Here is a 23,324-nt window from a genome sequence, read left to right as displayed (position 1 = left end):
CAGATTGTTTAAACCAGGGGTTGTCAAACCATTCCTTGGGCTTCACCATCACGTCACACACCAAGAATATTAATTTCAGCTTCCACATGCTGCACAAATACAAAGTGGTTCACACAACATTAGCTCCACTGTTACGGCTTTTCATGCATGACCGCCTGAACCTCCATTAACTGTTTGTTAATTTAACCAGGAGAGTGCAAAAAAAGTCATTCAGATCCACATTATATAACTAATTAAGTTTTGCCATTCTACTGAGCTCATAATTCATGTTCTGTTATTGGATTTTAGCCACTTTTTGGACTTTTATGCTTGGCTTTTGTTTTTTGTTTTTCCTCTCTTTTTTTAAATGTATAACAACTCCAAACCCTTACAAAAAAGTACTGTAGTGGGACGATGGTTTAGTGGGATGCCATGGTAATTAATGGCCTTATCATGGAAGTATCGAAAGAATCCCATTAAACTTTTTGGTACTTTTTTTACTAGGAGCTTCAAACTTTTATCAGTCTTTCTAAAGTTTCTGATGAACAATCAACATCGAAAAACTGAATATTATGGGTCATCCCTGATGCTTAATCTAAATTGGTGTTCTTATCTCTTCTATGAAACCTATTGAGCTGTATTTCTGTTTACGGATTTGTTTTTTAAATTCTTTTCATTGTGTTTATAATCAACTCATCAGCACTCTTGAATGCATTTTTTGGGCTGGAATTTTTCGTATTGCACCCTGTGAATTGCATTCTCTGTGAGGGATTCAACAACAGGAACGAGCGCAATTGACAATGGAAAGTGACAAGCCTTGCATTTATATTTATTCGCATTTTAATATGCCTCAGGTCATTGGGCTTTTTAGATGGATGCCGATGCTTTTTAGGTCTTGTGGAATCAGTGGGCAGTAAAAACAAAACACATTCCAACACGGACCGCATAGTTTAAAGTACTTGAACTTAGCATGTTTCCTAAATCTCTGTACATAGTATGGTATTTTATGCTTTAGTACAGTCAAAAAATTACATGTGGTCAACTCACTAGGTTTTGGAAAGAAACCACTTTTATTTGAAGGGAGATTTTGTGATCTCAAAGACTGTTCCTTTTATGTGTTATCTGACTTTTGTTTTGTGTAATTTAATGTTGAATAGAGTCGCCTGAAGCAGATGCAGTGATGGACATGGGCTCGGCTGAACCTTTGGAATCTGAAGTTCTGTATGACTGTGTGATCTGTGGTCAGAGCGGCCCGTCCACTGAAGACCGACCCACAGGACTGGTGGTTCTGCTGCAGGCTTCATCAGGTATCACACACTCCAATATTAACATCAGCTGTGTATCCGTGTCTATATCAACATTGGCCAGTATTGGTGTATTTTAGGCCTACATTGAAATGGATGACATCAGGGCTTCTAGTAATGAAAAATGTTAATGGAGGTGGGAGAAAAAAAAAGTGCAGCGTGATTCTCTCCTCAATGATTTTCAGAATCGATTTCAGAAAGTTTGAAGTGAATTACAAGGGCAATCGCAGGCTTCATTTCACAGGATGTGCGCTGTGAGAAAGCTTGATGTTACGCTTCTAGTGTCCGGCGGCGTTTTCCCTTAAATGCTCAACAAAGGTATCGTTTATGTAGTTCGGAATGCAGTAGAATTATTAATTCAATACATTAAACATCTGATATTTAAAATATGTCTGCGCATTAGTGTGAATGCAGCCTATTAGATCTCCCGATGTTTATGATGTCATTTAATAATAATAAAACTGAGAGAGAGTAAAATCATAGATCTTAACTGGAAGCGCTCTTCGTTTATTGCTTGTAATATGTTTCTTTCTTTATTTCTCTTTGTTAACTAATAACTTGTACGTTTTGAAGCTATAGCTGGTCAGTTGTAATGTAATTCAATTTTTAATTTGTAATTATATAAAAAGTACTTATTACATAACTAATTAAAAATGTACAAATAAATTTAAAGTCGGTAAACTAATAATAAAAGAAATTTAGATCAAGAATGATTTTGGATTGAATTGTTAACACCTGGTATTAAGATGCATGTTGGTCAATCAGATCACAAGTGGACAACATTGCTTGTCCACTTTCGACTACTTCCAGATGTAGTTTAAAAAGCATTCGCAGTGTAAAAGCTCATGTGGTCAAATGCTTTCAAACAAGCACAAAAGACGCCTTCTCTCCTCCTACTGAACTAATGCGCAAACATAATGGGAAGCGCACTAGCCAGACAGGATTTAAATCTTGTCGGCTGAAGACCCAAGTTTCTTTTGAAGACCAAAAATTTACCAAGCACAATGTTCTCTCACCATTCCTGATTTCTAACACACACTCACAGCGTTCGGCTGGTCTTGCTGTCAGAGCAGAAACCAAAGCTGAGGTTCTCTGCGTTCATATGTAAATTGCGCAAGCATATTTCGTGTGATGGATAGAAAGATCAGAAAAAAACCCATACATTTACCCGCCCATACACCATCCCTTTAAGAAATCAGTTGAAAGTGGTTGAAAGTGGACAAAAGAGACAAATTAAAACACCAGGTGCAACCAGGTCTACTTGTGATCCGATCGGCCAAAACGCATCTTAATACCAGGGGCCTATACCATGAAGCCGGTTTAGCTGGCTAGCCAGATATGTTTAAGGGGGGGACACTCAGTTTCAGTCAGTCTCATGTCAATCTTGAGTACCTATAGAGTAGCATTGCATCCTGCATATCTCCGAAAAGTCTTTATTTTTATTTTAATTATAAAAGAAAGATGCGCTGTTCCGAGTCTTTCCGGAAAAAGCCGTGCGGCTGGGGGCGTATCGTGTGGGCGGAGCTAAAGAATGTTGAGCGCGCGCCGCTGTTACTGTGTTGAGTGCGTCTGAAAGCTGCGTCATCCCTAAAAGCGGGAAAAAACTTTATTCAAAATAAAAAATGGCTTTTAATCAGATACAGCCATACATCTATGATCCGGAATCAGACCCAGAGGCTGAAGTTGAACAGGAGCAGCAGCAAAAACAGCTAGAGCAGGACATCAACTATGTGGTATAAGTTACACTAACTATATAATATGCTTAGCGGCTTGTGTTATTTAGAACACCATGTCAAGCGCGAGTGTTACAATGTGTGTGTGTGTGTGTGTGTGTGTATGTGTATGTGTGTGTGTGTGTTTACGCGTGGTTTGTGAAGACATGATTTGTAGTAAGCGGACTGGTTTTGCGCGTCAGGCTAGTGTTTACATAGAAAGACATGGAATAGTAGCGCATTTGAATGAAGAAGCGCGCTTATTTAGTTCAACATATTTCCCCACTCTTTGTGTATTGTTGTTTGGAGTGCTTTTACAATGCACAAACATACACATATAGTGGCCAGCTAAACAAATGTACACACACTATACATCGCATGCTCCATTGATCAATACGTGATCATGTTTGGGCTAATTGATGGGCATAGGCAAAAACAGACATTTGAAGCAGTCAAACCTGCGGTTCCAACGTTGGGACCTTTATCGTTGGGACCGCTCCATCCTTCAGTATTAGGCGATCTGAAAATCCGGCGTCGAACTGGGCCTTGTTTATAAAACAATCGGCACCGAAATGCAGGGAACAGACATAAATATTTGCGCAACTCAGTTGCTGATCCGGAAAAGCAAATTCCATCTGTACGAGCCAGCGCTTTGATGGGCGTAGCCTGTTGCTTTCACGCTCTCTCTCTCTCGCGCGCGCTCTTCCGGTAGAATTGTCCGTACGGCCCATACAAGGAAATTCCGCCCTGTTGACGTCAAGCGGACCCATGATCGAAAAAAACTTTCCGAAACTTATGACTAACAGGAAGTACTAATTTTGGCAAAGAAATACTCCCATCAAACATCCACCTTAGCTTATGAAACTGTGTCCATGTTTAGCATGGGAATCCAAGTCTTTAACAGTGCAAAAAGATCAGTATACATGAAACAGCATTTCACCCCCCCTTTAAGCTTAGTTTGTGCCAATCCTGGGTTTAAGGTACCATTAAAGTGGTTTGGCTTTTAGCTGTGTTCATCTCCATAGTAACTTACGCTCCACGGCTAACCTGCTCCAGGACAGGTTATGTTCTGGATAAGAGATCTCAAACTGAAATTGGACCAATCAGCTGTGAGCAAAGTGACACACATCTGATGCAATAAAGTCACTCCCCATGTAAAGGTCACTACATAGCAAATGGCTATTAAAGACTAAAGTGTCTGGCTTTTAACAATGCTTATTTATAATAATAATTTTGAATGGTTTAGATATCATTTATGTAATTATTATACCCGTAATCAATTACACATGTATAATTTTAGTTAATCAATCATTAATAGGCACTTAGTTGAAATTAATATATATAGCCTATACAAAGGTCATACAAATAAGCTTTAAAATCAATAAATAAAGCTATATAAATTACTACATGCAAGCTTAAATGTTCAATTCTCTATATATCAACTAAACCAACTTCATAACTTTTACTAATTTTACATAATGTTCTTTAAGTTGTACTCTTTTAGCTCTTTTCTTCTTGCTGTGTAAATTTGTTTAAATTCTTAATATTTTTCAATCATGTATATTCTGCAGAAGAGAGAAATGAATCTCGCTGCTTCTCTCGCGAGAAGTGAGAAGTAAAGTTTTACTGATCCACAGCTTGTGATTGGCTGTTCACTGCTGATGTCACAGCTAAACTCCTAAACTCAGGATCAAAGCCTGAGTTGACAGAGAAAGCTGATGATCAGCATCATGGGACCAACAAAGCCTGAATAGATTGGTTTGGTTTTGTCAACTCGAAACTAATCCTGTAACCCTGAGTTTGTTAAACTACCATCATGGTACAGGCCCCAGGTGTAAACGGCCTGTGACGCAATTATATCTCAGATCCTAAACCAAGTAACTGTGATGGTATAGAGTCTATGGGACTTTACATTTGAGCTCAGTATATTTGGGTGTCATCTGCTTAGCAATGTTGTTGTATTGCATTATTTATTTTGTGGTCCGAAGATTGAGCCCTGGGGTACTGGAGGTCCAAACAGTTTCATACTTGCCTAAACCTTTAACTTACAGGTCTGCAGAGTTTTGGGGCCCTTTAGAGGTTTTGACATGCTCTGAAATTTGTGCTTTTTTCAGTTGCTTATAAACACATTTATGGCAAAAGTGTCATTACACTGTGTTCAGCACAAACTGGGCTACCATTATATGTGAGCAACATGTATTTTTGAGAGAATAACGTTTATGCGTGGATTTTGAAAAAACAAATGCAAGTCACTGAATTAACAAAACGCACATTAGATATGTGTCCACAAGACTTTTTACTAATGGAAGTTGTTGCCTAGAGTTTTTGCTTCAAACTGATGTGAGAATCGTGCCTTCTTATTCACATAAAACAATATATTGATTTACATTTTCTAAGACATGTGCGAAGAGACCTGAACGATCGTGATAAATGCTGTGATTTACAGCTGAAAGAACAGCTTTGAGTCAGGCATGTGACACAGAGGGGAGCTAGGGAACAGGACAAAATAAATATATTTTTTGTAGTTTATTTAGAATATAGTCAACAATATAAAGTGAGAGCCAAAGACACAATGTCCAATGTGTACTAGTATCAGGTCACTATGATTCTCAAATCTGAGATGAAAGAAAAATCTGAGGATACTGATTACAGGGGCAACTATTGAATTAACTTTAATATAATTTCCACTCTTAAAATGATTGATAATAAATCAGCATATCAGAATGATTTCTTCGCAAAAAGAGCAAGGTTGGAAACTGCTGTGCTTCTTGATATTTTGTATAACCGGTGATACTTTTTTCAGGGTTCTTGGATGTATAAATAGAGTAAAGGCTGATTAAAATTCAGCTTTGCATCACAGAAATTAATGATATTTTACAGTATATTAACATAGAAAACCATTATTTTAAATAGATTTTTTTTCCTCTGTATTTTTGGTCAAATAAATGCATGAGCATAAGAGAGTTTTCAAAAGCATTCATTCAAATTGTGTCCAAACTAGGGATGCACCGAATCTAGGATTCAGGGTTCGGCTTCTGCCGAAGAATTTTTTTTCCACCGAACTGAACCCTAGGCTTGCACTACTCACGCTCAACTGGTCGAACGTGATGACACCGCCATTGATTACGGGAAGGTGTTTACTAGGTGGACCATTCAAATGCAGAAGGCTGTGAGAAAGTGGAACTCGTGAGCAGAAAACATGTTGTTGGGCAGTACTTTCCGTCAAAAGAAGGCGATTCGAGTCGAGCTACATGTTCAATTTGCAATGCCGATTTGTCTCATGGTGGCAAGCATCCTAAACAATAGCTGCTGTTAAAACATTTGCGTATTAAACATCCGAAAGAATACGAGTTGCGCATGAAGGAGTCTACAGACAGCAGCCCAAATGCAGCAACTTCAGCTACGGCAAAGGAAGGACAGTCATCCTGGCATAATGTTGCCTATTCTTAATTAAAAATACATTGACTGCTGTGGACGTTGTTTACTTCATTAATGTGTTTACTGTGATAATGGACTGAGGGTGGGAGTAGGATTTGGTATTTGGTTTCCGATTCTTAACCGGTGCATTCGGTATTCGTCCGAACCCCAAAAATCTGGATTCGGTGCATCCCTAGTCCAAATGTTTGACTGGTACTGTATTTATAGCAGCATGTTTTCTTTATTTTGCAAAAAATATTTGTAGCTTTTATTGTGAGTATACACAAATAAAAGTAGAAAATTAACAGATTATAATGATTTATAACACTTGCCTGAATGACCATGAGTATTTTGGGTCTCTTTCGCACTAAGAAAAAAAATGAGGTGAAGACGCCGGCGCCTTTGCCGACCTCAGAGAGTTAACATGCATACTCCTACTTTCTAAATGGCATCCAAGCAGACACTATATTTATAGTTGCGTTGAAACCGAAGTAGCAATGGATCTTTTTTCTGTATTGTACATTCGGGTGTAATGGCTATGTAGGGCGCTATTATTATTTTTTTGTATAGCGCTTTTCAGAAAACATATATTTTCAAAGCAGGTGAAACTATATGTATTGTCTACTCCTATGTGGTGAACATCACTGGCATCCATGTTTTTTGGTTGTGTAAGTCTCTCTATCACCACTAGGATGGTGTGTAGCATTACAGCTTTCCATCTGCAGGCCCAGGTTGTGGTCCAGATCACTGGAGCTCTCTAACTGTGCGTTAAACCACCCATGAGTTAAAATTCACCCACTTTACTTGTTTTAACAACAGTGTTTTAATTGCTTCATTCATCAGGTGCTGTGATTAAATGGACATTGCGTTTTATGAATAATCGCTTGTCTTTGATTTGTTTGATATGTGACTTTAGTACTCTTGAAACGCATCAAGGTCAAGATGGCAACTTTCTAGCAGTCATGTCTGACTCAGAGGAATTCTCTGCAGGAAATCAACAGTTCTTAGAGATTTGATGGACTTACAGACTGCTGTTAATTTTTATTGCTGAGTATCCAGTATGGTCGGGTTTGGGGTCGGCAAGCATTGCGATAGACGTGCGTTACAGTTTTGACTTTGACATGGTACTTCATTATATTATGCAAATGTTGAGTGCAATAAATGTGGTGATTGGCAGCTAATTAACATATGATTGCCATTTCTAAGGAGTGTGTATGTGTGTGTGTATTTCAGTGTTGGGGCACCGTTGTCGTAGTGACACGCCAAAGCGATTGCCCACTACAGATGAGGAGCACATCTACCCCGAGGACACATGTGGAGCGACCAATGATGTTAGACTGTCCCTTATGCAACGCTACTTCAAAGACGTATGTGCCATATATAAACACATACACACAACTCACAATAACATCTCTATAACACACTCACAATATAAAACTATAAGCATGCTATAAGTGACTGCATAAGCATAAATGTGCCATTTTCTTTCTTTCTTTTATTTGTCAGAGATGCTAGAATGTTTTAAGTGTTGTAAATTCACACCCACTTAGACACTACAGACGGTCATACAGGCACAACCTCATTATGGTTGTTGCACACACACACACACACACACACACACACACACACACACACACACACACACACACACACTCTCTTTAATAATGCAATATACCACAAGAGGCCAATAAATTACAGTGCTGTTGTTACCTCAGGCTCAATGTGACACGCAGTCAAATCAATTTCTCATGTGTCATATTGCTTTAATAAAATTAGCAATTAGAATAAACAATTCTTCTGCCAGGTAAAGTAGCTCATTATCCTAACTGTGTAGATGGTTTACTGTTGCTGCATTAATATTGAGTTCAATTGCTGTGCTGTCACAAGTGTGCACATATCAGCTATTTTTCAGCAGCTTTGAACATGATCCCAATCAGGTTTAAGAGCCAGAACTAGCCATTTTATAATGCACACATTCACAACTCTATACCATTCTATACCACAACTCATTCTTTTCATAATTTTTTTTCTTGATCTGTATTTCTCTTTTTTTTTTAATTCTTAAATGAAACATCATTATGCTGCGTTCACACCAAACGCGAATTGAGCGTCAGGCGCGAGTGATTTCAATGTTAAGTCAATGGAAAGGCGCGTTGACGCGCGTCTGGAGGTCCCGCGGCGCGGAAGGCGCGTTACGCGCGGCGCGAAGGACGCGAATCCGCTTCATTCGCGCGTCCAGTTCGCGCGAATGGCGCGAATTGGACGCGAATTGGACGCGAATTGAGCGTCTTGCGCGTTACACGCGAATGGTGCTTTTGTGCATTCACGCGTTTGAAGCGAATTCGCGTCTGACGCCCGAGTTGAAAAATTTGAACTTTGGCGTCAATTCGCGCCGCGTTAACCAATCAGGAGCCTGCTTGCTGCGGTCACGTGGTAAAGTGACGTGTATGAGAAACCCTGCATAAATTAAAAATAGTACTATTGTGTCACAAAATGTAGTTTTAAGACGTTTTCAGGTGGGAATGTAGTTGTTTAAAGCTCAATCTGTGGTTTATTTATAAAGAGAGCGCCTATTGAAAAAAAAAAATCTTGTGTTTTTGGAGTTGTGAGATCCAGGCGATCACCGGGCAATCACCGCTCATAACCCCGGCGAAGGCAGCCTTTCCTCGGCCAGTCCTTCTGCCGTCTGCCGCTGGCTCTGATGTCCTGTAGTGGTTCGTTTTGTGTAGATCTAACGGCCGATCTTTGCTCTCATGAATCTATAATTTGTTGTCTGCCAAATCGTTTTGACTGAGGGCAAAGATAAGTTTCATAACTTTATATTTTAAGGATATTTAAACATACATGCAGTGAAGATGATGTAGGAGTTGCCTGGACCACATTTGTGTGGCTATTAATGCTTAATATATATTTTTAATGAAAATGAAAAGAGGCAGAGAGGTGTTTTATGACATATTTCTCCTGGAGTGCCTTGAACGCGCGTCAATTTCGCTTCAAACGCTCGATTTCTACGCGCGTCCAATTCTCTGCAGACGCGCGAATGCATTCAAAATGTTCGCGCGTGAAACTAGACGCGGTAGACGCGATTTTGACGCTCAATTCGCGTTTGGTGTGAACGCAGCATTAAAGTGTTAATTCACTTAAAAAGAAAATAATTTGCTCATGATATTTTAAAGAATGTTTAAACAGTTTTGCTTATACTGTAGTGTTGTCACCAGTGTTGGGGGTAATGCATTACAAGTAACTTGAGTTATGTAAATGAGATTACTTTTTCAAGTAACTAGGAAAGTAACATTTACTTTTTCAAGTTTACAACAAAATATCTGAGATACTTTTTCACATTTATTTTACTGACAGCTCTCTTGTCCCCATGTTGATAAAAATCGAGAGTAAGTGCAGAGGCGTTGTGTGCAGTGTTAATTTCGTTGACGAATAATTTTCGTCATAATTTCCGTCAACAACCTTTTTTCACTGACGAAAACGAGACGATAACTAAATAAAAACTAGTTCTGGATGACAAAAACTATAACGAAAATCAACTGTCATTTTCGTCAACAAATAAAAACGAGACGAAAATGTTAGGGAGGGACGATTAGGGAAGAGATCCAGTCAGAACTGATGTCCTGTGTAACAGATGCACACATTTGATCTGAACGTGCTGATCTAACCGCGGGAGAACACGCGCTGTAGGCTCACTCACGCATCCCCATTCCAATGCTCCAGAGCGGCTCACAATCAATCAATAACACACGTTTATGCCAGGCAATTGTTTATGAACTAATGCTGGGGAATAATGACAATGTTTACTTTACGATGTTTATATAGTAATGTGTTTTAGACGGTTGTAACAATGCATATTTTATCTCCTCATCTGAACTTGAATGTGCAGCTGCAACTGCAATAGTAAGGCGAGATTTCAAAATAAGAGCCCGGGTGTATTTCGAGCTTGTTTATAATTAAAGGTCACACATTATATATTTGTTTTTGCTTACACAATAAACTGTATTTAATTTCATTCCCATTTAATTCATAGTCAGGAGGAAAGACCAGTATTTGACGCATATTAAATAAAGTATCAGGGTTATAATGGTTAACTAAAACCATAAAAAAAAATCTTTGTTACTTGAAATTAAATAAATGTTAACTGAAATTAAAAAAACAAATAAACAAACTTATTGAAGCTTTAACTTAACATGATATAACTAACTAAAACAGAAATACAAAGTTATAAAAACTATATAGATGTTTTTAAAAACAAACAAAAAAGTGAATTGGGATCTCTTTCGTGTATTTTTAATGTCAAAAACAAAATGTCAGTTCAAGTGACAGTCTGTTATGTAATACTTAAATGCTTAATGTATTACAATTTAACTAAACTCATTTGATTTTAGGAGACTAACTCTACTGTAGATTTAGTCGACTAAAATCTTATGATATTTAGTCGACTAAAACTAAAAACAATTCAGGTGACTAAAATATGACTAAAACTAAATGGCATTTTAGTCAAAAGACTATGACTAAAACTAAATCTAAATATGCTGTCTAAATTAACAATTAATAAATGTTGTGTGTAAACATGATGGTTATTGTAGTTCTAGACTCAATGTGAGCATTTATTCATCTCAATTGCACAATAAAGATTCAGTATTCCTCAAAATTAATAAAATCAGTCAAATGCAAAATCAGAGTACTATGCAAACCTCCAATAGTTAAATGTTAAAAAAACAAATAGTTGTATGCATTTAATCTACCTTTATTTACCAATGTCTTGCTGTTGTGTGTGTGTGTAAACCATCATGTTTACACACGCCTCTGCACTTACTCTCGATTTTTCTCAACATGGGGGCTGAGAGCTGTCAGTCAAATAAATGTTGAAAAAGTATCTCAGATATTTTGTTGTAAATTTGAAAAAGTAATGTTACTTTACTAGTTACTTGAAAAAGTAATCTGATTACGTAACTCAAGTTACTTGTAATGCATTACCCCCAACACTGGTGACAACACTACAGTATAAGCAAAAACTGTTTAAACCTTTGATTCAGTTAAACCATGAGCAAAAATTACTAGATTTTTTTTTCTCCTGCGTCCTATTCTTTCAGCACAGCACAGCACAGCACAGCAGCTCTACTGTTTGCATTACCTCAGCCTGAGGCTTATTTCAATTTTGGTATGAAGAGGTCTTTACATTTGCCCAAATATAACTGTTTTGTTATAAAAAAACAACAACAAAAAAACAAGCCCAGCCCAGGTTAGAAAAAGTAACGCAAAAGTAACATAATGCATTACTTTTCTTAAAAAGCAACTAAGTAACTCAATTAGTTACTTTTTATGGGAGTAACGCAATATTGTAATGCATTACTTTTCAAAGTGACTTTCCCCAACACTGGTTGTCACAATACTGGAATTTCCAATTTCGATACCTTGAAATATACCGATTTTCGATACCACAGGGAAAACTGCCATATATATTTGAATTTGAATTTGAATTTATTTTATTTGATCAGGGACAATGCACAGAAAAAACATTAGTCTTAAAAAGAAGAGATGTCATGAGCCAGGTTATAGCAAAAAATGCTAATTTCCACCCGCAGTCCCTGGACAGGTAGATGTTATAGGCCCTACGTACAGAAGTTCATAAAACATACAGAATAATACATAAAATCATTACTTCACTCACATCATAAAAACACACTCCACTTCAGGAATCTATCACTCACTCACTCAGAATATACATTATTCATATAATAGTCAATTTAGTGCGTACAAATTTGCTTCAATAATAACCACTGTTTGGTCAGGCGTGTAAATGTACTATAGTTTGTGCATGAAATAATTTCATTTGGTAGAATATTCCAAAGATTCGCTGCTTTATAAAAGAACGATTGTTGACCATATGTGGTTCTACATTTTGTAACTCTGCTCTCTCCTCTGACTGTCGACCGTGTGGTTCTAGAAATTCTCTCAGAATTTAGTGTGACAAATTTTCTCAATGGGGGAGCAACAGTGTTATGGATAATTTTAAATAAAGCAGAAATTTTATTATATTTAATAAGATTTTCAAAACTCAAGATGTTATATTTACTTTGTACTTTACAGTGATGGTACTGGCGAGGCTTCTTATCATGTATTTTTATGGCCCTTTTATACAGTGATTCAAGTAATTTTAACAATGTTTTACATGCCTGAGACCAACTGGACATGCAATACAGAAGATGTGGAACAATCATAGTGTTGAGATATATATTTGAGGCATCCGTAGTTAATGAGTTTCTAATATGTTTATAGTTCATCAAATTAAATTTCAATTTGTTACTAAGATTTTTTATGTGACTTTTAAAACCAAGGTTCGAATCAATTATTAGACCTAAATATTTTGTTTCATTTACATTTTTAACGGTTTGTCCATTTACTCGAATTTCCTGAGTTACTTGTAATTTACGTCTATTTAAAAAAAAACATTGAGACTGTTTTTTCAACGTTTAAAGTCAAACAATATAGTTTTCACGTGATGTCACACGCTTATAGGAACGCCCTATATGTTTGTAGTCAGTATTAATGCAGTAAGACAGTGATATTAACATACCAAATTCAATATACACCTTATTGATGTTGCATACTTTATACAGGAAAGCAGATGAACACAGAATATTAGTGCAACACAAGGTTTCTCGTTAAGCGTATTTTTCCCATCGAAACCCATTATAAAGAAAAAACACTGTGTTCATATTCTTTGCTCATCTGCTCGCCTGTTTATAGTATGCGTCATCAAAAAGGTGTAAACTGAATTTGATCTTTTAATATCACTGTTTTAGTACATTACAGCACTTTAAGGGTGGGTTGCACTAAGGTTTCTTTAGCCTTGCGTCAGTTCACCCTCCGTCTGCGGCTTGATCAGCTCTATAATTCTAACGGGTTTACTGCGTAATTAATCTGTTTAAAATTAAGTAGTGCAACAACTCGATTTAAAATAAAACCCATATCAACAAATCCTAGATTAGCTTTAAACTTTGCTTAATTGAATCCTTATTGGGGCAACTCACCCTAGCGTTTTTCACGTTAAGCCTTTTAAAAACGTCCCACTGTTTTTAGTGATTGAAACTGCAGCAGCTGTGAATGGATCATAAGTGCCCAAAATGTGCATCTTGTTTTTAAGATGGAAATTTGACAGGCTTTTGCTGCAGTTCTATGGCGGTTTTGCCCTCCAAGGCTCCGTGACAGTCACAAGACTAAAAACTATGAATATTGCCATACAGATAATTTGTTATATCATAATTTTTTGACCTTTTCTCTCAACTATTACATTCCAAAATGGACTATTCTTATCTGAATACTCGGCAAGACGGCATTTTGACATAATTGTGAATGTATTTGACCGTTTAAGTGCAATAAGCCATGAAAAAGAACTCAATTTGAAACTTGTGAGCTTTTTGAGAGGCGGCTTTATGAGAGGGCCACTTATCTGCGATGAACACCCTTTTGGTGTGCAGCACGAAACCTGTGGGAATCGATACTACAGAAAAGGAGTATTGGAAATTTTTCAGTATCGAAACATATCGAAATTTTTGACAACACTTATACAGTGAATGTCAGTGGAATTCAATGTGTTTCTGGATCCCATTGACTTGCATTGTAAGGACTTAAAGTAAAAGCTTTGTTTTCAGTTAAAGAGTTTAATACATCAAATCTGAATGTGTTGTTAAAAAGCCACTCATTAGGTCATGACTGATGTTCTGAAGTTTCTCTTTTTTCGTGTTCTCAATTTCCCAGAGTTCCTGTCTGCAGTCTGTGTCTGTTGGCTGGGACGGTGGTGTATATGTGCAGACGTGCGGCCACACTCTGCATATAGACTGTCACAAGTCCTACATGGAATCCTTGCGGGTGAGAATCAAGCCATTCATCTTGCATTTGGAACCGTTATAGAGGAAGTCTTACTGCAATTAGGAAAAGTGTATGTGCAGTGACCCCACTCTCACAGCCCACCTAGCATTTGAACAGCTCTTAATGATTTAACCTAACAGATGATTCTGGAATCATTCATCCAGATGTCTGATATAAAGTGGCTTCTGATCTTGAGTCCATCAGGACTGGAGTTTGACTCCCCTGTCAAAGACATATTCAGTATTCACTGTTCACACACTCTGTCAGCTGTATTCCAAACCTCAATTCATCATTTCTGAACATGTCCCATGGCACCGCAGCCTTGTGAACCACATACTCTAGACTAGAGGAATTGCCTTAATTGACATAAAAGTAAAACTATCAGTTTATCTACTGTCTTGTCTGCTAAAAATGAATTTTAAAGGGGTGATGAATTGAGAAATCAACTTTCCCTTGAGCTTTTGATATATAAATGGTCATGGTAATTTAAGAATGTCCTGTAAGTTTCAGAGCTGTAAACTTCCTTGTTAGTCAAAGAAAAGCTTTTATTGACACCAGACCCAGAAAACGAGAGCTCTCAGAATATGCGGATCTCTTACTAATAGGACCTAGACGCCGCCTCTACAGATAAATATGCTTCTGTAGCCCCGCCCACCGACTCGTGCGCTAAGGATCGCTACCAAGCTTTAAACATGGCGTTGCAGACCCTGCATAAGCTTCCTTCTGAACACACTTGTGAGTAGGCTAAAACATGTGTTTTTATATGTGTTAGTTTTGCATAACATTACAGATCGTTTGAAATCTATTGATTACATACCTTAGCACGCTGTCACAGGGTGGAGAAGGTGCGTTCACACCGGAGGTGGAGACACACACACTCGCGCCTGGCCCATAACGTTACAAGTCCGATCACGAGTGAACCAATTTAATAATGTAGCGTTCACACCGGACTCGCTCGCTCGCGCGCACAGACACACACACACACATGCTCGCTCGCACGCACGCACACACACTCACTCGCACACACACACACACACACACACATGCTCGCACACTCACTCACTCGCGCACACACACTCACTCGCTCGCTCGCTTCAGAAAGCCAAAACCAAGGCAGCAAATAGCCTATTACTTATTCATTATGATGTTTTTGAATGTAAAAACCACGCAAACATCATACGTTGACCTCAGACAACAGTATAAAGTTTTTTTAAAAAGCCAGTTCATGACACCTTTTTAAGGATTAATTTTGTGCTTTACTTGTTAAATTTTTTTGGTGCACTCAACAGTACTTTCCATGATGTACAAATGTAAAATGTATTTTACTAGACAAGATCTCGAGCTATTAGTTCAGAATCTGATCTGTCATTAGTGGTCCATCCACCCCTGTTTCTCTTCTCAACCGAAATTTTGAGTGGTGGGTTGCACTTTATTTTACAGTATATGCACTTACAATATGTGTACTTACAGTGTACTTACCTAAGAAAGTACTGGGTAATAAAAGGTAATTACATGGGTTAAGGCAGGGGTGTCCAAACTTTTTTAAAAGGGGGCCAGATTCGATGTTGTGGACACACCCGGGGGCCGGTTCCTTTAATTTATTATATATGTATATGTGTGTGTGTGTGTGTGTGTGTGTGTGTGTGTGTGTGTGTGTGTGTGTGTGTGTGTGTGTGTGTGTGTGTGTGTGTGTGTGTGTGTGTGTGTGTGTGTGTGTGTGTGTGTGTGTGTGTGTGTGTGTGTGTGTGTGTGTGTGTGTGTGTGTGTGTGTGTGTGTGTGTGTGTGTGTGTGTGTGTGTGTGTGTGTGTGTGTGTGTGTGTGTGTGTGTGTGTGTGTGTGTGTGTGTGTGTGTGTGTGTGTGTGTGTGTGTGTGTGTGTGTGTGTGTGTGTGTGTGTGTGTGTATGTGCGTATGTGCATATGTATGTGCGTATGTGCATATGTATGTGCGTATGTGCATATGTATGTGCGTATGTGCATATGTATGTGCGTATGTGCATATGTATGTGCGTATGTGCATATGTATGTGCGTATGTGCATATGTATGTATGTGCGTATGTGCATATGTATGTATGTGCATATGTATGTATGTATGTGCATATGTGCGTATGTATGTATGTGCATATGTATGTATGTATGTGCATATGTATGTATGTATGTGCGTATGTATGTATGTATGTGCATATGTGCGTATGTATGTGCGTATGTATGTGCGTATGTGCATATGTATGTATGTGCATATGTATGTATGTATGTGCATATGTATGTATGTATGTGCATATGTGCGTATGTATGTATGTATGTATGTATGTGCATATGTGCGTATGTATGTATGTGCATATGTGCGTATGTATGTATGTATGTGCGTATGTGCATATGTATGTATGTGCATATGTATGTATGTATGTGCATATGTATGTATGTATGTGCATATGTGCGTATGTATGTATGTATGTATGTATGTATGTATGTATGTGCATATGTGCGTATGTATGTATGTATGTGCATATGTATGTGCGTATGTATGTGCATATGTATGTATGTGTGTGCATATGTGCGTATGTATGTCCATATGTGCATATGTATGTGCGTATGTGCATATGTATGTATGTATGTGCATATGTATGTATGTATGTGCATATGTATGTATGTATGTGCATATGTGCGTATGTATGTATGTATGTGCATATGTGCGTATGTATGTATGTATGTATGTGCATATGTGCGTATGTATGTATGTGCATATGTATGTATGTATGTATGTATGTGCATATGTATGTATGTATGTATGTATGTATGTGCATATGTATGTATGTATGTATGTATGTGCATATGTATGTATGTATGTGCATATGTGCATATGTATGTATGTATGTATGTATGTATGTGCATATGTATGTATGTATGTATGTGCATATGTATGTATGTATGTATGTGCATATGTATGTATGTATGTATGTGCATATGTATGTGCGTATGTATGTATATGTTTTGTTTCTTGGAAACATGACAGATTTGACTTGAGCTGACAGTAGCTTGTGATAGGACACAGATGTAAATTATATATATTTAACAATATCTGTAAAACGTTCATAAACCAAAAAGTTTTAATGGGTGAAATTTAAATATTATTAGTGAGTTAGAACTCTATCCTTATTTAAGTACTCTAATTAGATCACCACAGCTAAAACCACCCTGCAAAAAAAAAAGCTTTTCTTACTTAGTATTTCTGTCTTTTTCCAAATATCTAAAATTCTTAAATCAAGATGCTTTTTTTACTTTTACTAAGTAAAATGACAATATTTTTTCTTGATTTCTGGGGGAGAAATTGAGTTTTTGCTTAAAACAAGCTAAATTATCTACCAATGGGGTAGGAAAAATAATATTGTTTCTGTTTGGGACTGAAACAAGATTTCAAAAATAATTTTTCTTACCCCATTGGCAGATCATTTTATTTGTTTTAAGCGAAAACTCACTTAAATTGAATTTGTTTTCCAGAAAACAAGAACAAAAATCTCTCATTTAACTTATCCAGTGACTGCATCTTGATTTTTAGAAACATTTAGACTAGAAACACTAAATAAGAGGGTTTTTTTGCAGTGCACACATGGCAAAAGGTTAAAAAATATTATTTCTATGTCTAGAATGGTTTTATGATATTTAGTCAATAAACATAAAAATATCACACAACTGTACGTTTATGACAAAAATTGTCTGTAATTTGGCCTTTAATACTCACTTAATATGTCTACATACAAAATTTAAATAAAATTAGATAGAGACACTCAGCAAGTAAACATTTGTTCAGTTCAGACTCAGAGTTCGCGAGTTGCACTGTGCTGCGCAAAAGTAGCGCTGTTTTGTTCTGCTTTTGTCACGGTATTGTTTCCCTGACCTAAAATCTAGTACTGCCACCTTGTGTTGACATTGTGAAATTGCATGATTTGTCAATAATGCTTGGCGGGCCACATATAATATATTTTAATAGACACGCTGCGGGCCGTTTGAAATTCATCCCCGGGCCGCATTTGGCCCGCGGGCCGGACTTTGGATGGACACCCCTGGGTTAAGGTGTAGTTCCAGGGTTAGTACCTTGTATTACCAGTGTTTCCCACACATAGACTAATTTGTGGCGGTGCGCCACATATTGCCTTTCGTTATTCATAAATTTTTTTTAACGCTGTTTAAAACACTCTGTGTATCCGTTCAGCTATATTTCTTTTCCCTGCTCTCCCTCTGTCTCTCTGTCACTCATGCGTCTCTCTCTCTCTCACACACACACACACACACACACACACACACACACACACACACACACACACACACAGTGTGTTCCATTCGACCGTAAGTCTATTCAGGGTTGCCAACTCTCACACATTTGGCACGAGGCACGGGCTTTCAGGCTCTGTCTCACGTGCTCACTCTGCCCAAGTAAATCTCACGCCAAATTGCCAAATCTGCTTTTGATATGAAACAAAGTCTAAGCTTTTAAATTTTTTAAAAGTTTTGATATGAAATTCAAACAATAAATAGCGTTTTGGCGCTAATGTGGCATAACAGTTAAAGCCAGACCTGTTGAAAAACAGAGTTGCGACATGCTCTCATCTCCTGGCGGCGCACGGTCACGTGGTTCATGAGCTCTCAATAGTTCTAAACAAACCAGCGTTGTGTCAATACATTTGAATGGCTTAAGCGGATAGACAACAGCTTCACTATACACTAAAGTTTTTCTTGTATTTAGCCCTCAGGTATTCCTTCCTCTTTAGTCACACTTATACTCATTGGTGGTCAAATGTGACCATACACTATTTTTCAATTAAATAAATGTTCTATATTTTAGTTCAATAATATTTATTGAATATTTTGAGGAGGTATTTTAGTGCTAAATACTATTTGTGCAATGACTATGGTCCATTAAATATTTGTTATTATTTATATTACAGTTAGTGTAGTAATTAAGGTTAAAATTGAGAATTCCAATGCAAAGATGCAAATTACAGCCATTTTGTGGCTGGAAAAATAATAATTTTCATTTGTAATGCCATTACCCACCAGGTGCCTGTATGGCTCTTTAATAAATATACATGGAGGCCTATCTAGTCTAGTTACTCAAAGTATTGCAGATCATAACTGCTTTCTTATTTTTAGGTTTTGCATTTGAATACATATTTAGACATATTTATGATCAAACATGTAATAAGTCCCTCCTTCTAAAGAAAAGAGCCAATTGCTGATTGGTAAAGTCATTGCGTCACTGCAGCTGCCGTTAGAAGCTTCAGTTCCTATGGAAACGGTGTTCTGAGACGCACACTTAGGACTCTGCATGCGCATTTGCTTGGTTGCAGTCATGATTTGAGCGTTTAAAACAAAATTTATAAGACAGCCATTGTCGTATTTCATTGGTTATTTCAAATATGAAATGTAATTGTTGCACTTGCATGCCTGAGAGGCATCTCAAAGATGGCCGCCAATGAAATGACTTGTCTTGAAATGACTTTGGTGTTACCCAGTTATTGCAATTTATTATAATAAGTACATAGTGTGTACTTGGGGAACATGACTGTAAAATAAAGTAGTACCGAGAGGTGTGTTGTGCTTGTGCCAATAAGGGCAGTTTGACACCGCCATCTGCTTAATAGTCTGTAACATGAGCTTTGGCGCTTAGGGAGAGAGAGAGGGGTTAGGCAAGGCTGTCCTTTTAGCTTTAGAATTATCAGCACTTAAGTCTTTGCCTCAGGAGATGCTCACAAACCCCCAAAGAATGAGCATATAACATACAAAAAAAACACTCCCTCAAAGTCATAAGCTCCAGTCTTATGAAATTATGCAGTTTGCAGCAACGTATGTGTGCTAATACTTTTCTGATCAGTCTGACCTATGATTTTTGTCTGCCTGGTGAGAAGAGAAATTAAAATATCCCATAGATTTGCATTTGCAAAGTTTCCACCCACTTTTTGTGCTCTTCTGTTATCGACAAAGTGAAAATGCATTAAAAAAAAGTTCTGTTTTCGTCCTATTGTCCTATTACTGATAACATTGTGTGAGTGATGACATCATCCGAGTTGTAGCATGAGTTTTGTGGTTTCACAAAGGAAATCTACCCTTGAGCCAGTTCCCTACATAATTTTGTGTATATTGCAAATTCTTTATCTTTCGCATTTCTGATCGTATCATGTGTGATACTATGAGTGTCAATTCATCTGTAAATGAACCTCTGCCGTATTTGTTTATTCCTCAGAATGATCAGGTTCTTCAGGGGTTTTCTGTGGATAAGGGCGAGTTCACCTGTCCACTGTGTCGTCAGTTCGCCAACAGTGTTTTACCCTGTCGTCCTGGGCGTGGGATAGAGACGGGCACCTGGCACACGCCCAGTACCAAGAGCATGTCCACACTGGTGAAGGAAGTGGAGGACCTTCAGGAGCAGCTGGGCATTTTCCCAGTAAGCGCCAGCGTAAGGCAGAGAGATCCTATACTGGTATTTATTAGAGCACTCCCCCCTCCCCTCTTTACTGTTCTGTTCCTCTCATCCCTCCATCCTGATTCAGAGTGAGGACTGGTGTGCCACTCACCTCCATGTGATCTTTCAGATGTTTGTGGTTTAACATCTCATAACACAAAATCTCCAGCCGGTGTCATAGACTTGCATGTCAGATCATTATACTGTGCTCTGAAAAACACAAAGGCCTTCACAAATCTGATATGGTTTTTTCCTCTTTCATAGATGGAGTCGAACCTGAGTAAAGAGATGGAATCTGTTATAAAGGACATTAAAAACACCACACAGAAAAAATACATGGATTATGGGAAGAACCCAGGGTCACCAGATAATGACTTCCTGTTCATGTACTCCGTGGCCAGGTGAGAAAGAGCATTGTGCATCTATTTAAGTCATAAATTACGCAGTTTTTCCACTTTTTTATGGGTCAGTGTTTTTTAATCTAAGCTTAAGTGTTCTCATTATGTTTGGCATTAGAAGGAAGTTCAGCACAGCATGAAGTGTGTGTCTTGCATTACAGATGTTCTGGTGTCAGGACAGTGTTTATATTCTTGCTAAAATTAGTTAAAAAAAATGGTTGGGCTAAGTGATATACTGGTAGACACGATCAACCGGTAGAAATTGGTTGGCCTGGACCAGAATATTTGAATATTCGTTCGGTGGGTTGGTATTAGATTTTAAACTTTTTCTTTTTTTGCAGATCTAGTACCCCTTCGAAACGGTTCTCATTATATGTTTACACTATAAAATCTGGCAAAATACAATGCTCTTTTTTTACAATTATTGTATAGTCTAGCCGTTTTTAATAGGATGGACAGTTGAATAGGAACACAGCCTTGTTATACTTAATAAATATATTTGCTGCTTCTTTATGTTCCCTGCAACTGGAGTACATCTGTCTAAAGCGCACTGAATGAGCTTATATGGAAGAAACGCATGCCTGGTGTTGCATTTTTGGTTAAGCTGTGTTGGTTTGACATTGTGTAAAATAGAATAATAGAATCAAAATGTATTAGCCTTTTTACCCGTTAGAGATGTGATGGTGAGAATTTTCACAGTGCGGCCATTAACGAATGACAGTGCGGCCATGTGCATGTTACTTTCGGTTTTAAAATTAGCGCCAATTCAGGGGTGGATTGCTTGAATGGTGGGTTCATTAGCCTATTTTTCTTAAAGAGCGCCTATCATGGAATTTTGAAATTTACCTCTCATGTAGTGTGTAACATAGATCTAAGTGAACAAAAACATCCTGCAAAGTTTGAAATATGACAGTGCACCGTATATATAGTTATTTTCTTTCAAAAGTAAGAGTCGACTCGGAGTCATTTTTAAGAATCGTTAGAAGACCAAAGCTTTTTCTCTGACTAGATGACGTCAACTTGTCAAGTTATTTGAATACGATACGCCCACTTATTGCGCTCCAAGATGCCAGTGAAAACTAGAAAACATCATGGCGACGAGACGCTGTGTTCTGAAGTGCGACTCAAAAGCAAACTTTTTTCATCTGCCCAAGGATGAGCATTTGAAGACTAAGGGGCTTGAAGACAAACCATACATCGTCGCGATTGTGTGTTTATTAGTCTTCAAATGTCTCTATTTGCATGTTTCGCAATCTCAGGAAGCTTTTATTATGGACTTCTATTATGGCACATGGTATCTTCTTCGTCTGTCTGTACCATATATGGACTACATGTGCACAGAGCGCCCTCCGGCTGCCAGTATGAATTGAAAACAACACATAAGAGACATCTGCGCATTTTGAGGAAGTATTGAATAAAAAATACTCCTCTGTTTAGAAATTTGACACAGACATATGAGAATCTATCAATATGTCTCCTCATCTGCACACTTTTGCACTAAAAGCCCTGAGGGATGTTGATTTGTCGCAAGTCTTCGTGAGGAGAATAGAGGAGTTTTTTTATGAATGAAAGCAGCTGAGGCTCATATTACAATCAAACGGTACCGACGCGGTTTTCATATTCATAACTCCTGACACATATTAACAAATTACTGTCACTATAAGACTTTGATGGGCGTTCCGTTTCCGAAAATATCTGCACAGACTAAACCAATCACAACTGACTGGGTCATCGGACCAATCACCGCAGATTAGCGTCATGTAAAGGCGGGGTTTTGAAAAGTGAATCACTAAAGGAATCATTTGAGAATCGCTGCCAAAACAGGTAAAAATAAATGCATATTATATGAAAACTAAAGTCTTTTTTGTCATTGCATGCATGCTAAACAGTTGTTGGGGACTTCCAAAACAATATTTGGAACATTTTAAATGCCATAATAGGTGCTCTTTAATGAAAAACACAACAACACCACAGTACAATAAAAAACTCACTAAAATAGACGCTTTTACATTTCGCTTTGAAACCAAATCTTCCGTGATCTTGTCATTCAGCTCCTCACTCTCGAATTAAATTTGACTCCTGCTGCTGCGGCGACTCTCGTTTGGCTTTTACGCTGTATTGAGCAGACACTTTATCTGTAGTGTCTCTAACTGAACTAAATTATTTTATTACTTTAAAAA

The 23,324-nt window shown here is 37.7% G+C and overlaps 1 protein-coding gene across 7 annotated transcripts in view; it reads left to right on the top strand.

Annotated features, from left to right (window-relative positions):
• Positions 1 to 23,324, top strand: part of ubr3 (ubiquitin protein ligase E3 component n-recognin 3) — a 125,934-nt gene that overhangs the window by 59,727 nt on the left and 42,883 nt on the right. For 3 of the 7 annotated variants that reach the window (XR_013816914.1, XM_079822062.1, XM_079822060.1), the window contains 5 exons: positions 1,137 to 1,286; positions 7,646 to 7,779; positions 14,180 to 14,290; positions 20,528 to 20,764; positions 21,011 to 21,147. Coding sequence is in view for 6 of the 7 variants with exons in the window: in XM_079822062.1 (XP_079678188.1) it covers positions 1,137 to 1,286; positions 7,646 to 7,779; positions 14,180 to 14,290; positions 20,528 to 20,764; positions 21,011 to 21,147 (769 nt within the window). In the remaining variant the exon portion in view is untranslated. The remainder of the gene's footprint in view (positions 1 to 1,136; positions 1,287 to 7,645; positions 7,780 to 14,179; positions 14,291 to 20,527; positions 20,765 to 21,010; positions 21,148 to 23,324) is intronic. The other 4 variants (XM_079822063.1, XM_079822065.1, XM_079822064.1 and 1 more) reach the window with 2 other exon arrangements.

Source organism: Gobio gobio (genome assembly GCF_949357685.1).
Source record: "Gobio gobio genome assembly, chromosome: 7".
In the NCBI taxonomy this organism is placed as follows: Eukaryota; Metazoa; Chordata; class Actinopteri; order Cypriniformes; family Gobionidae; genus Gobio; species Gobio gobio.
This window is presented reverse-complemented; position numbering and strand designations above follow the sequence as displayed.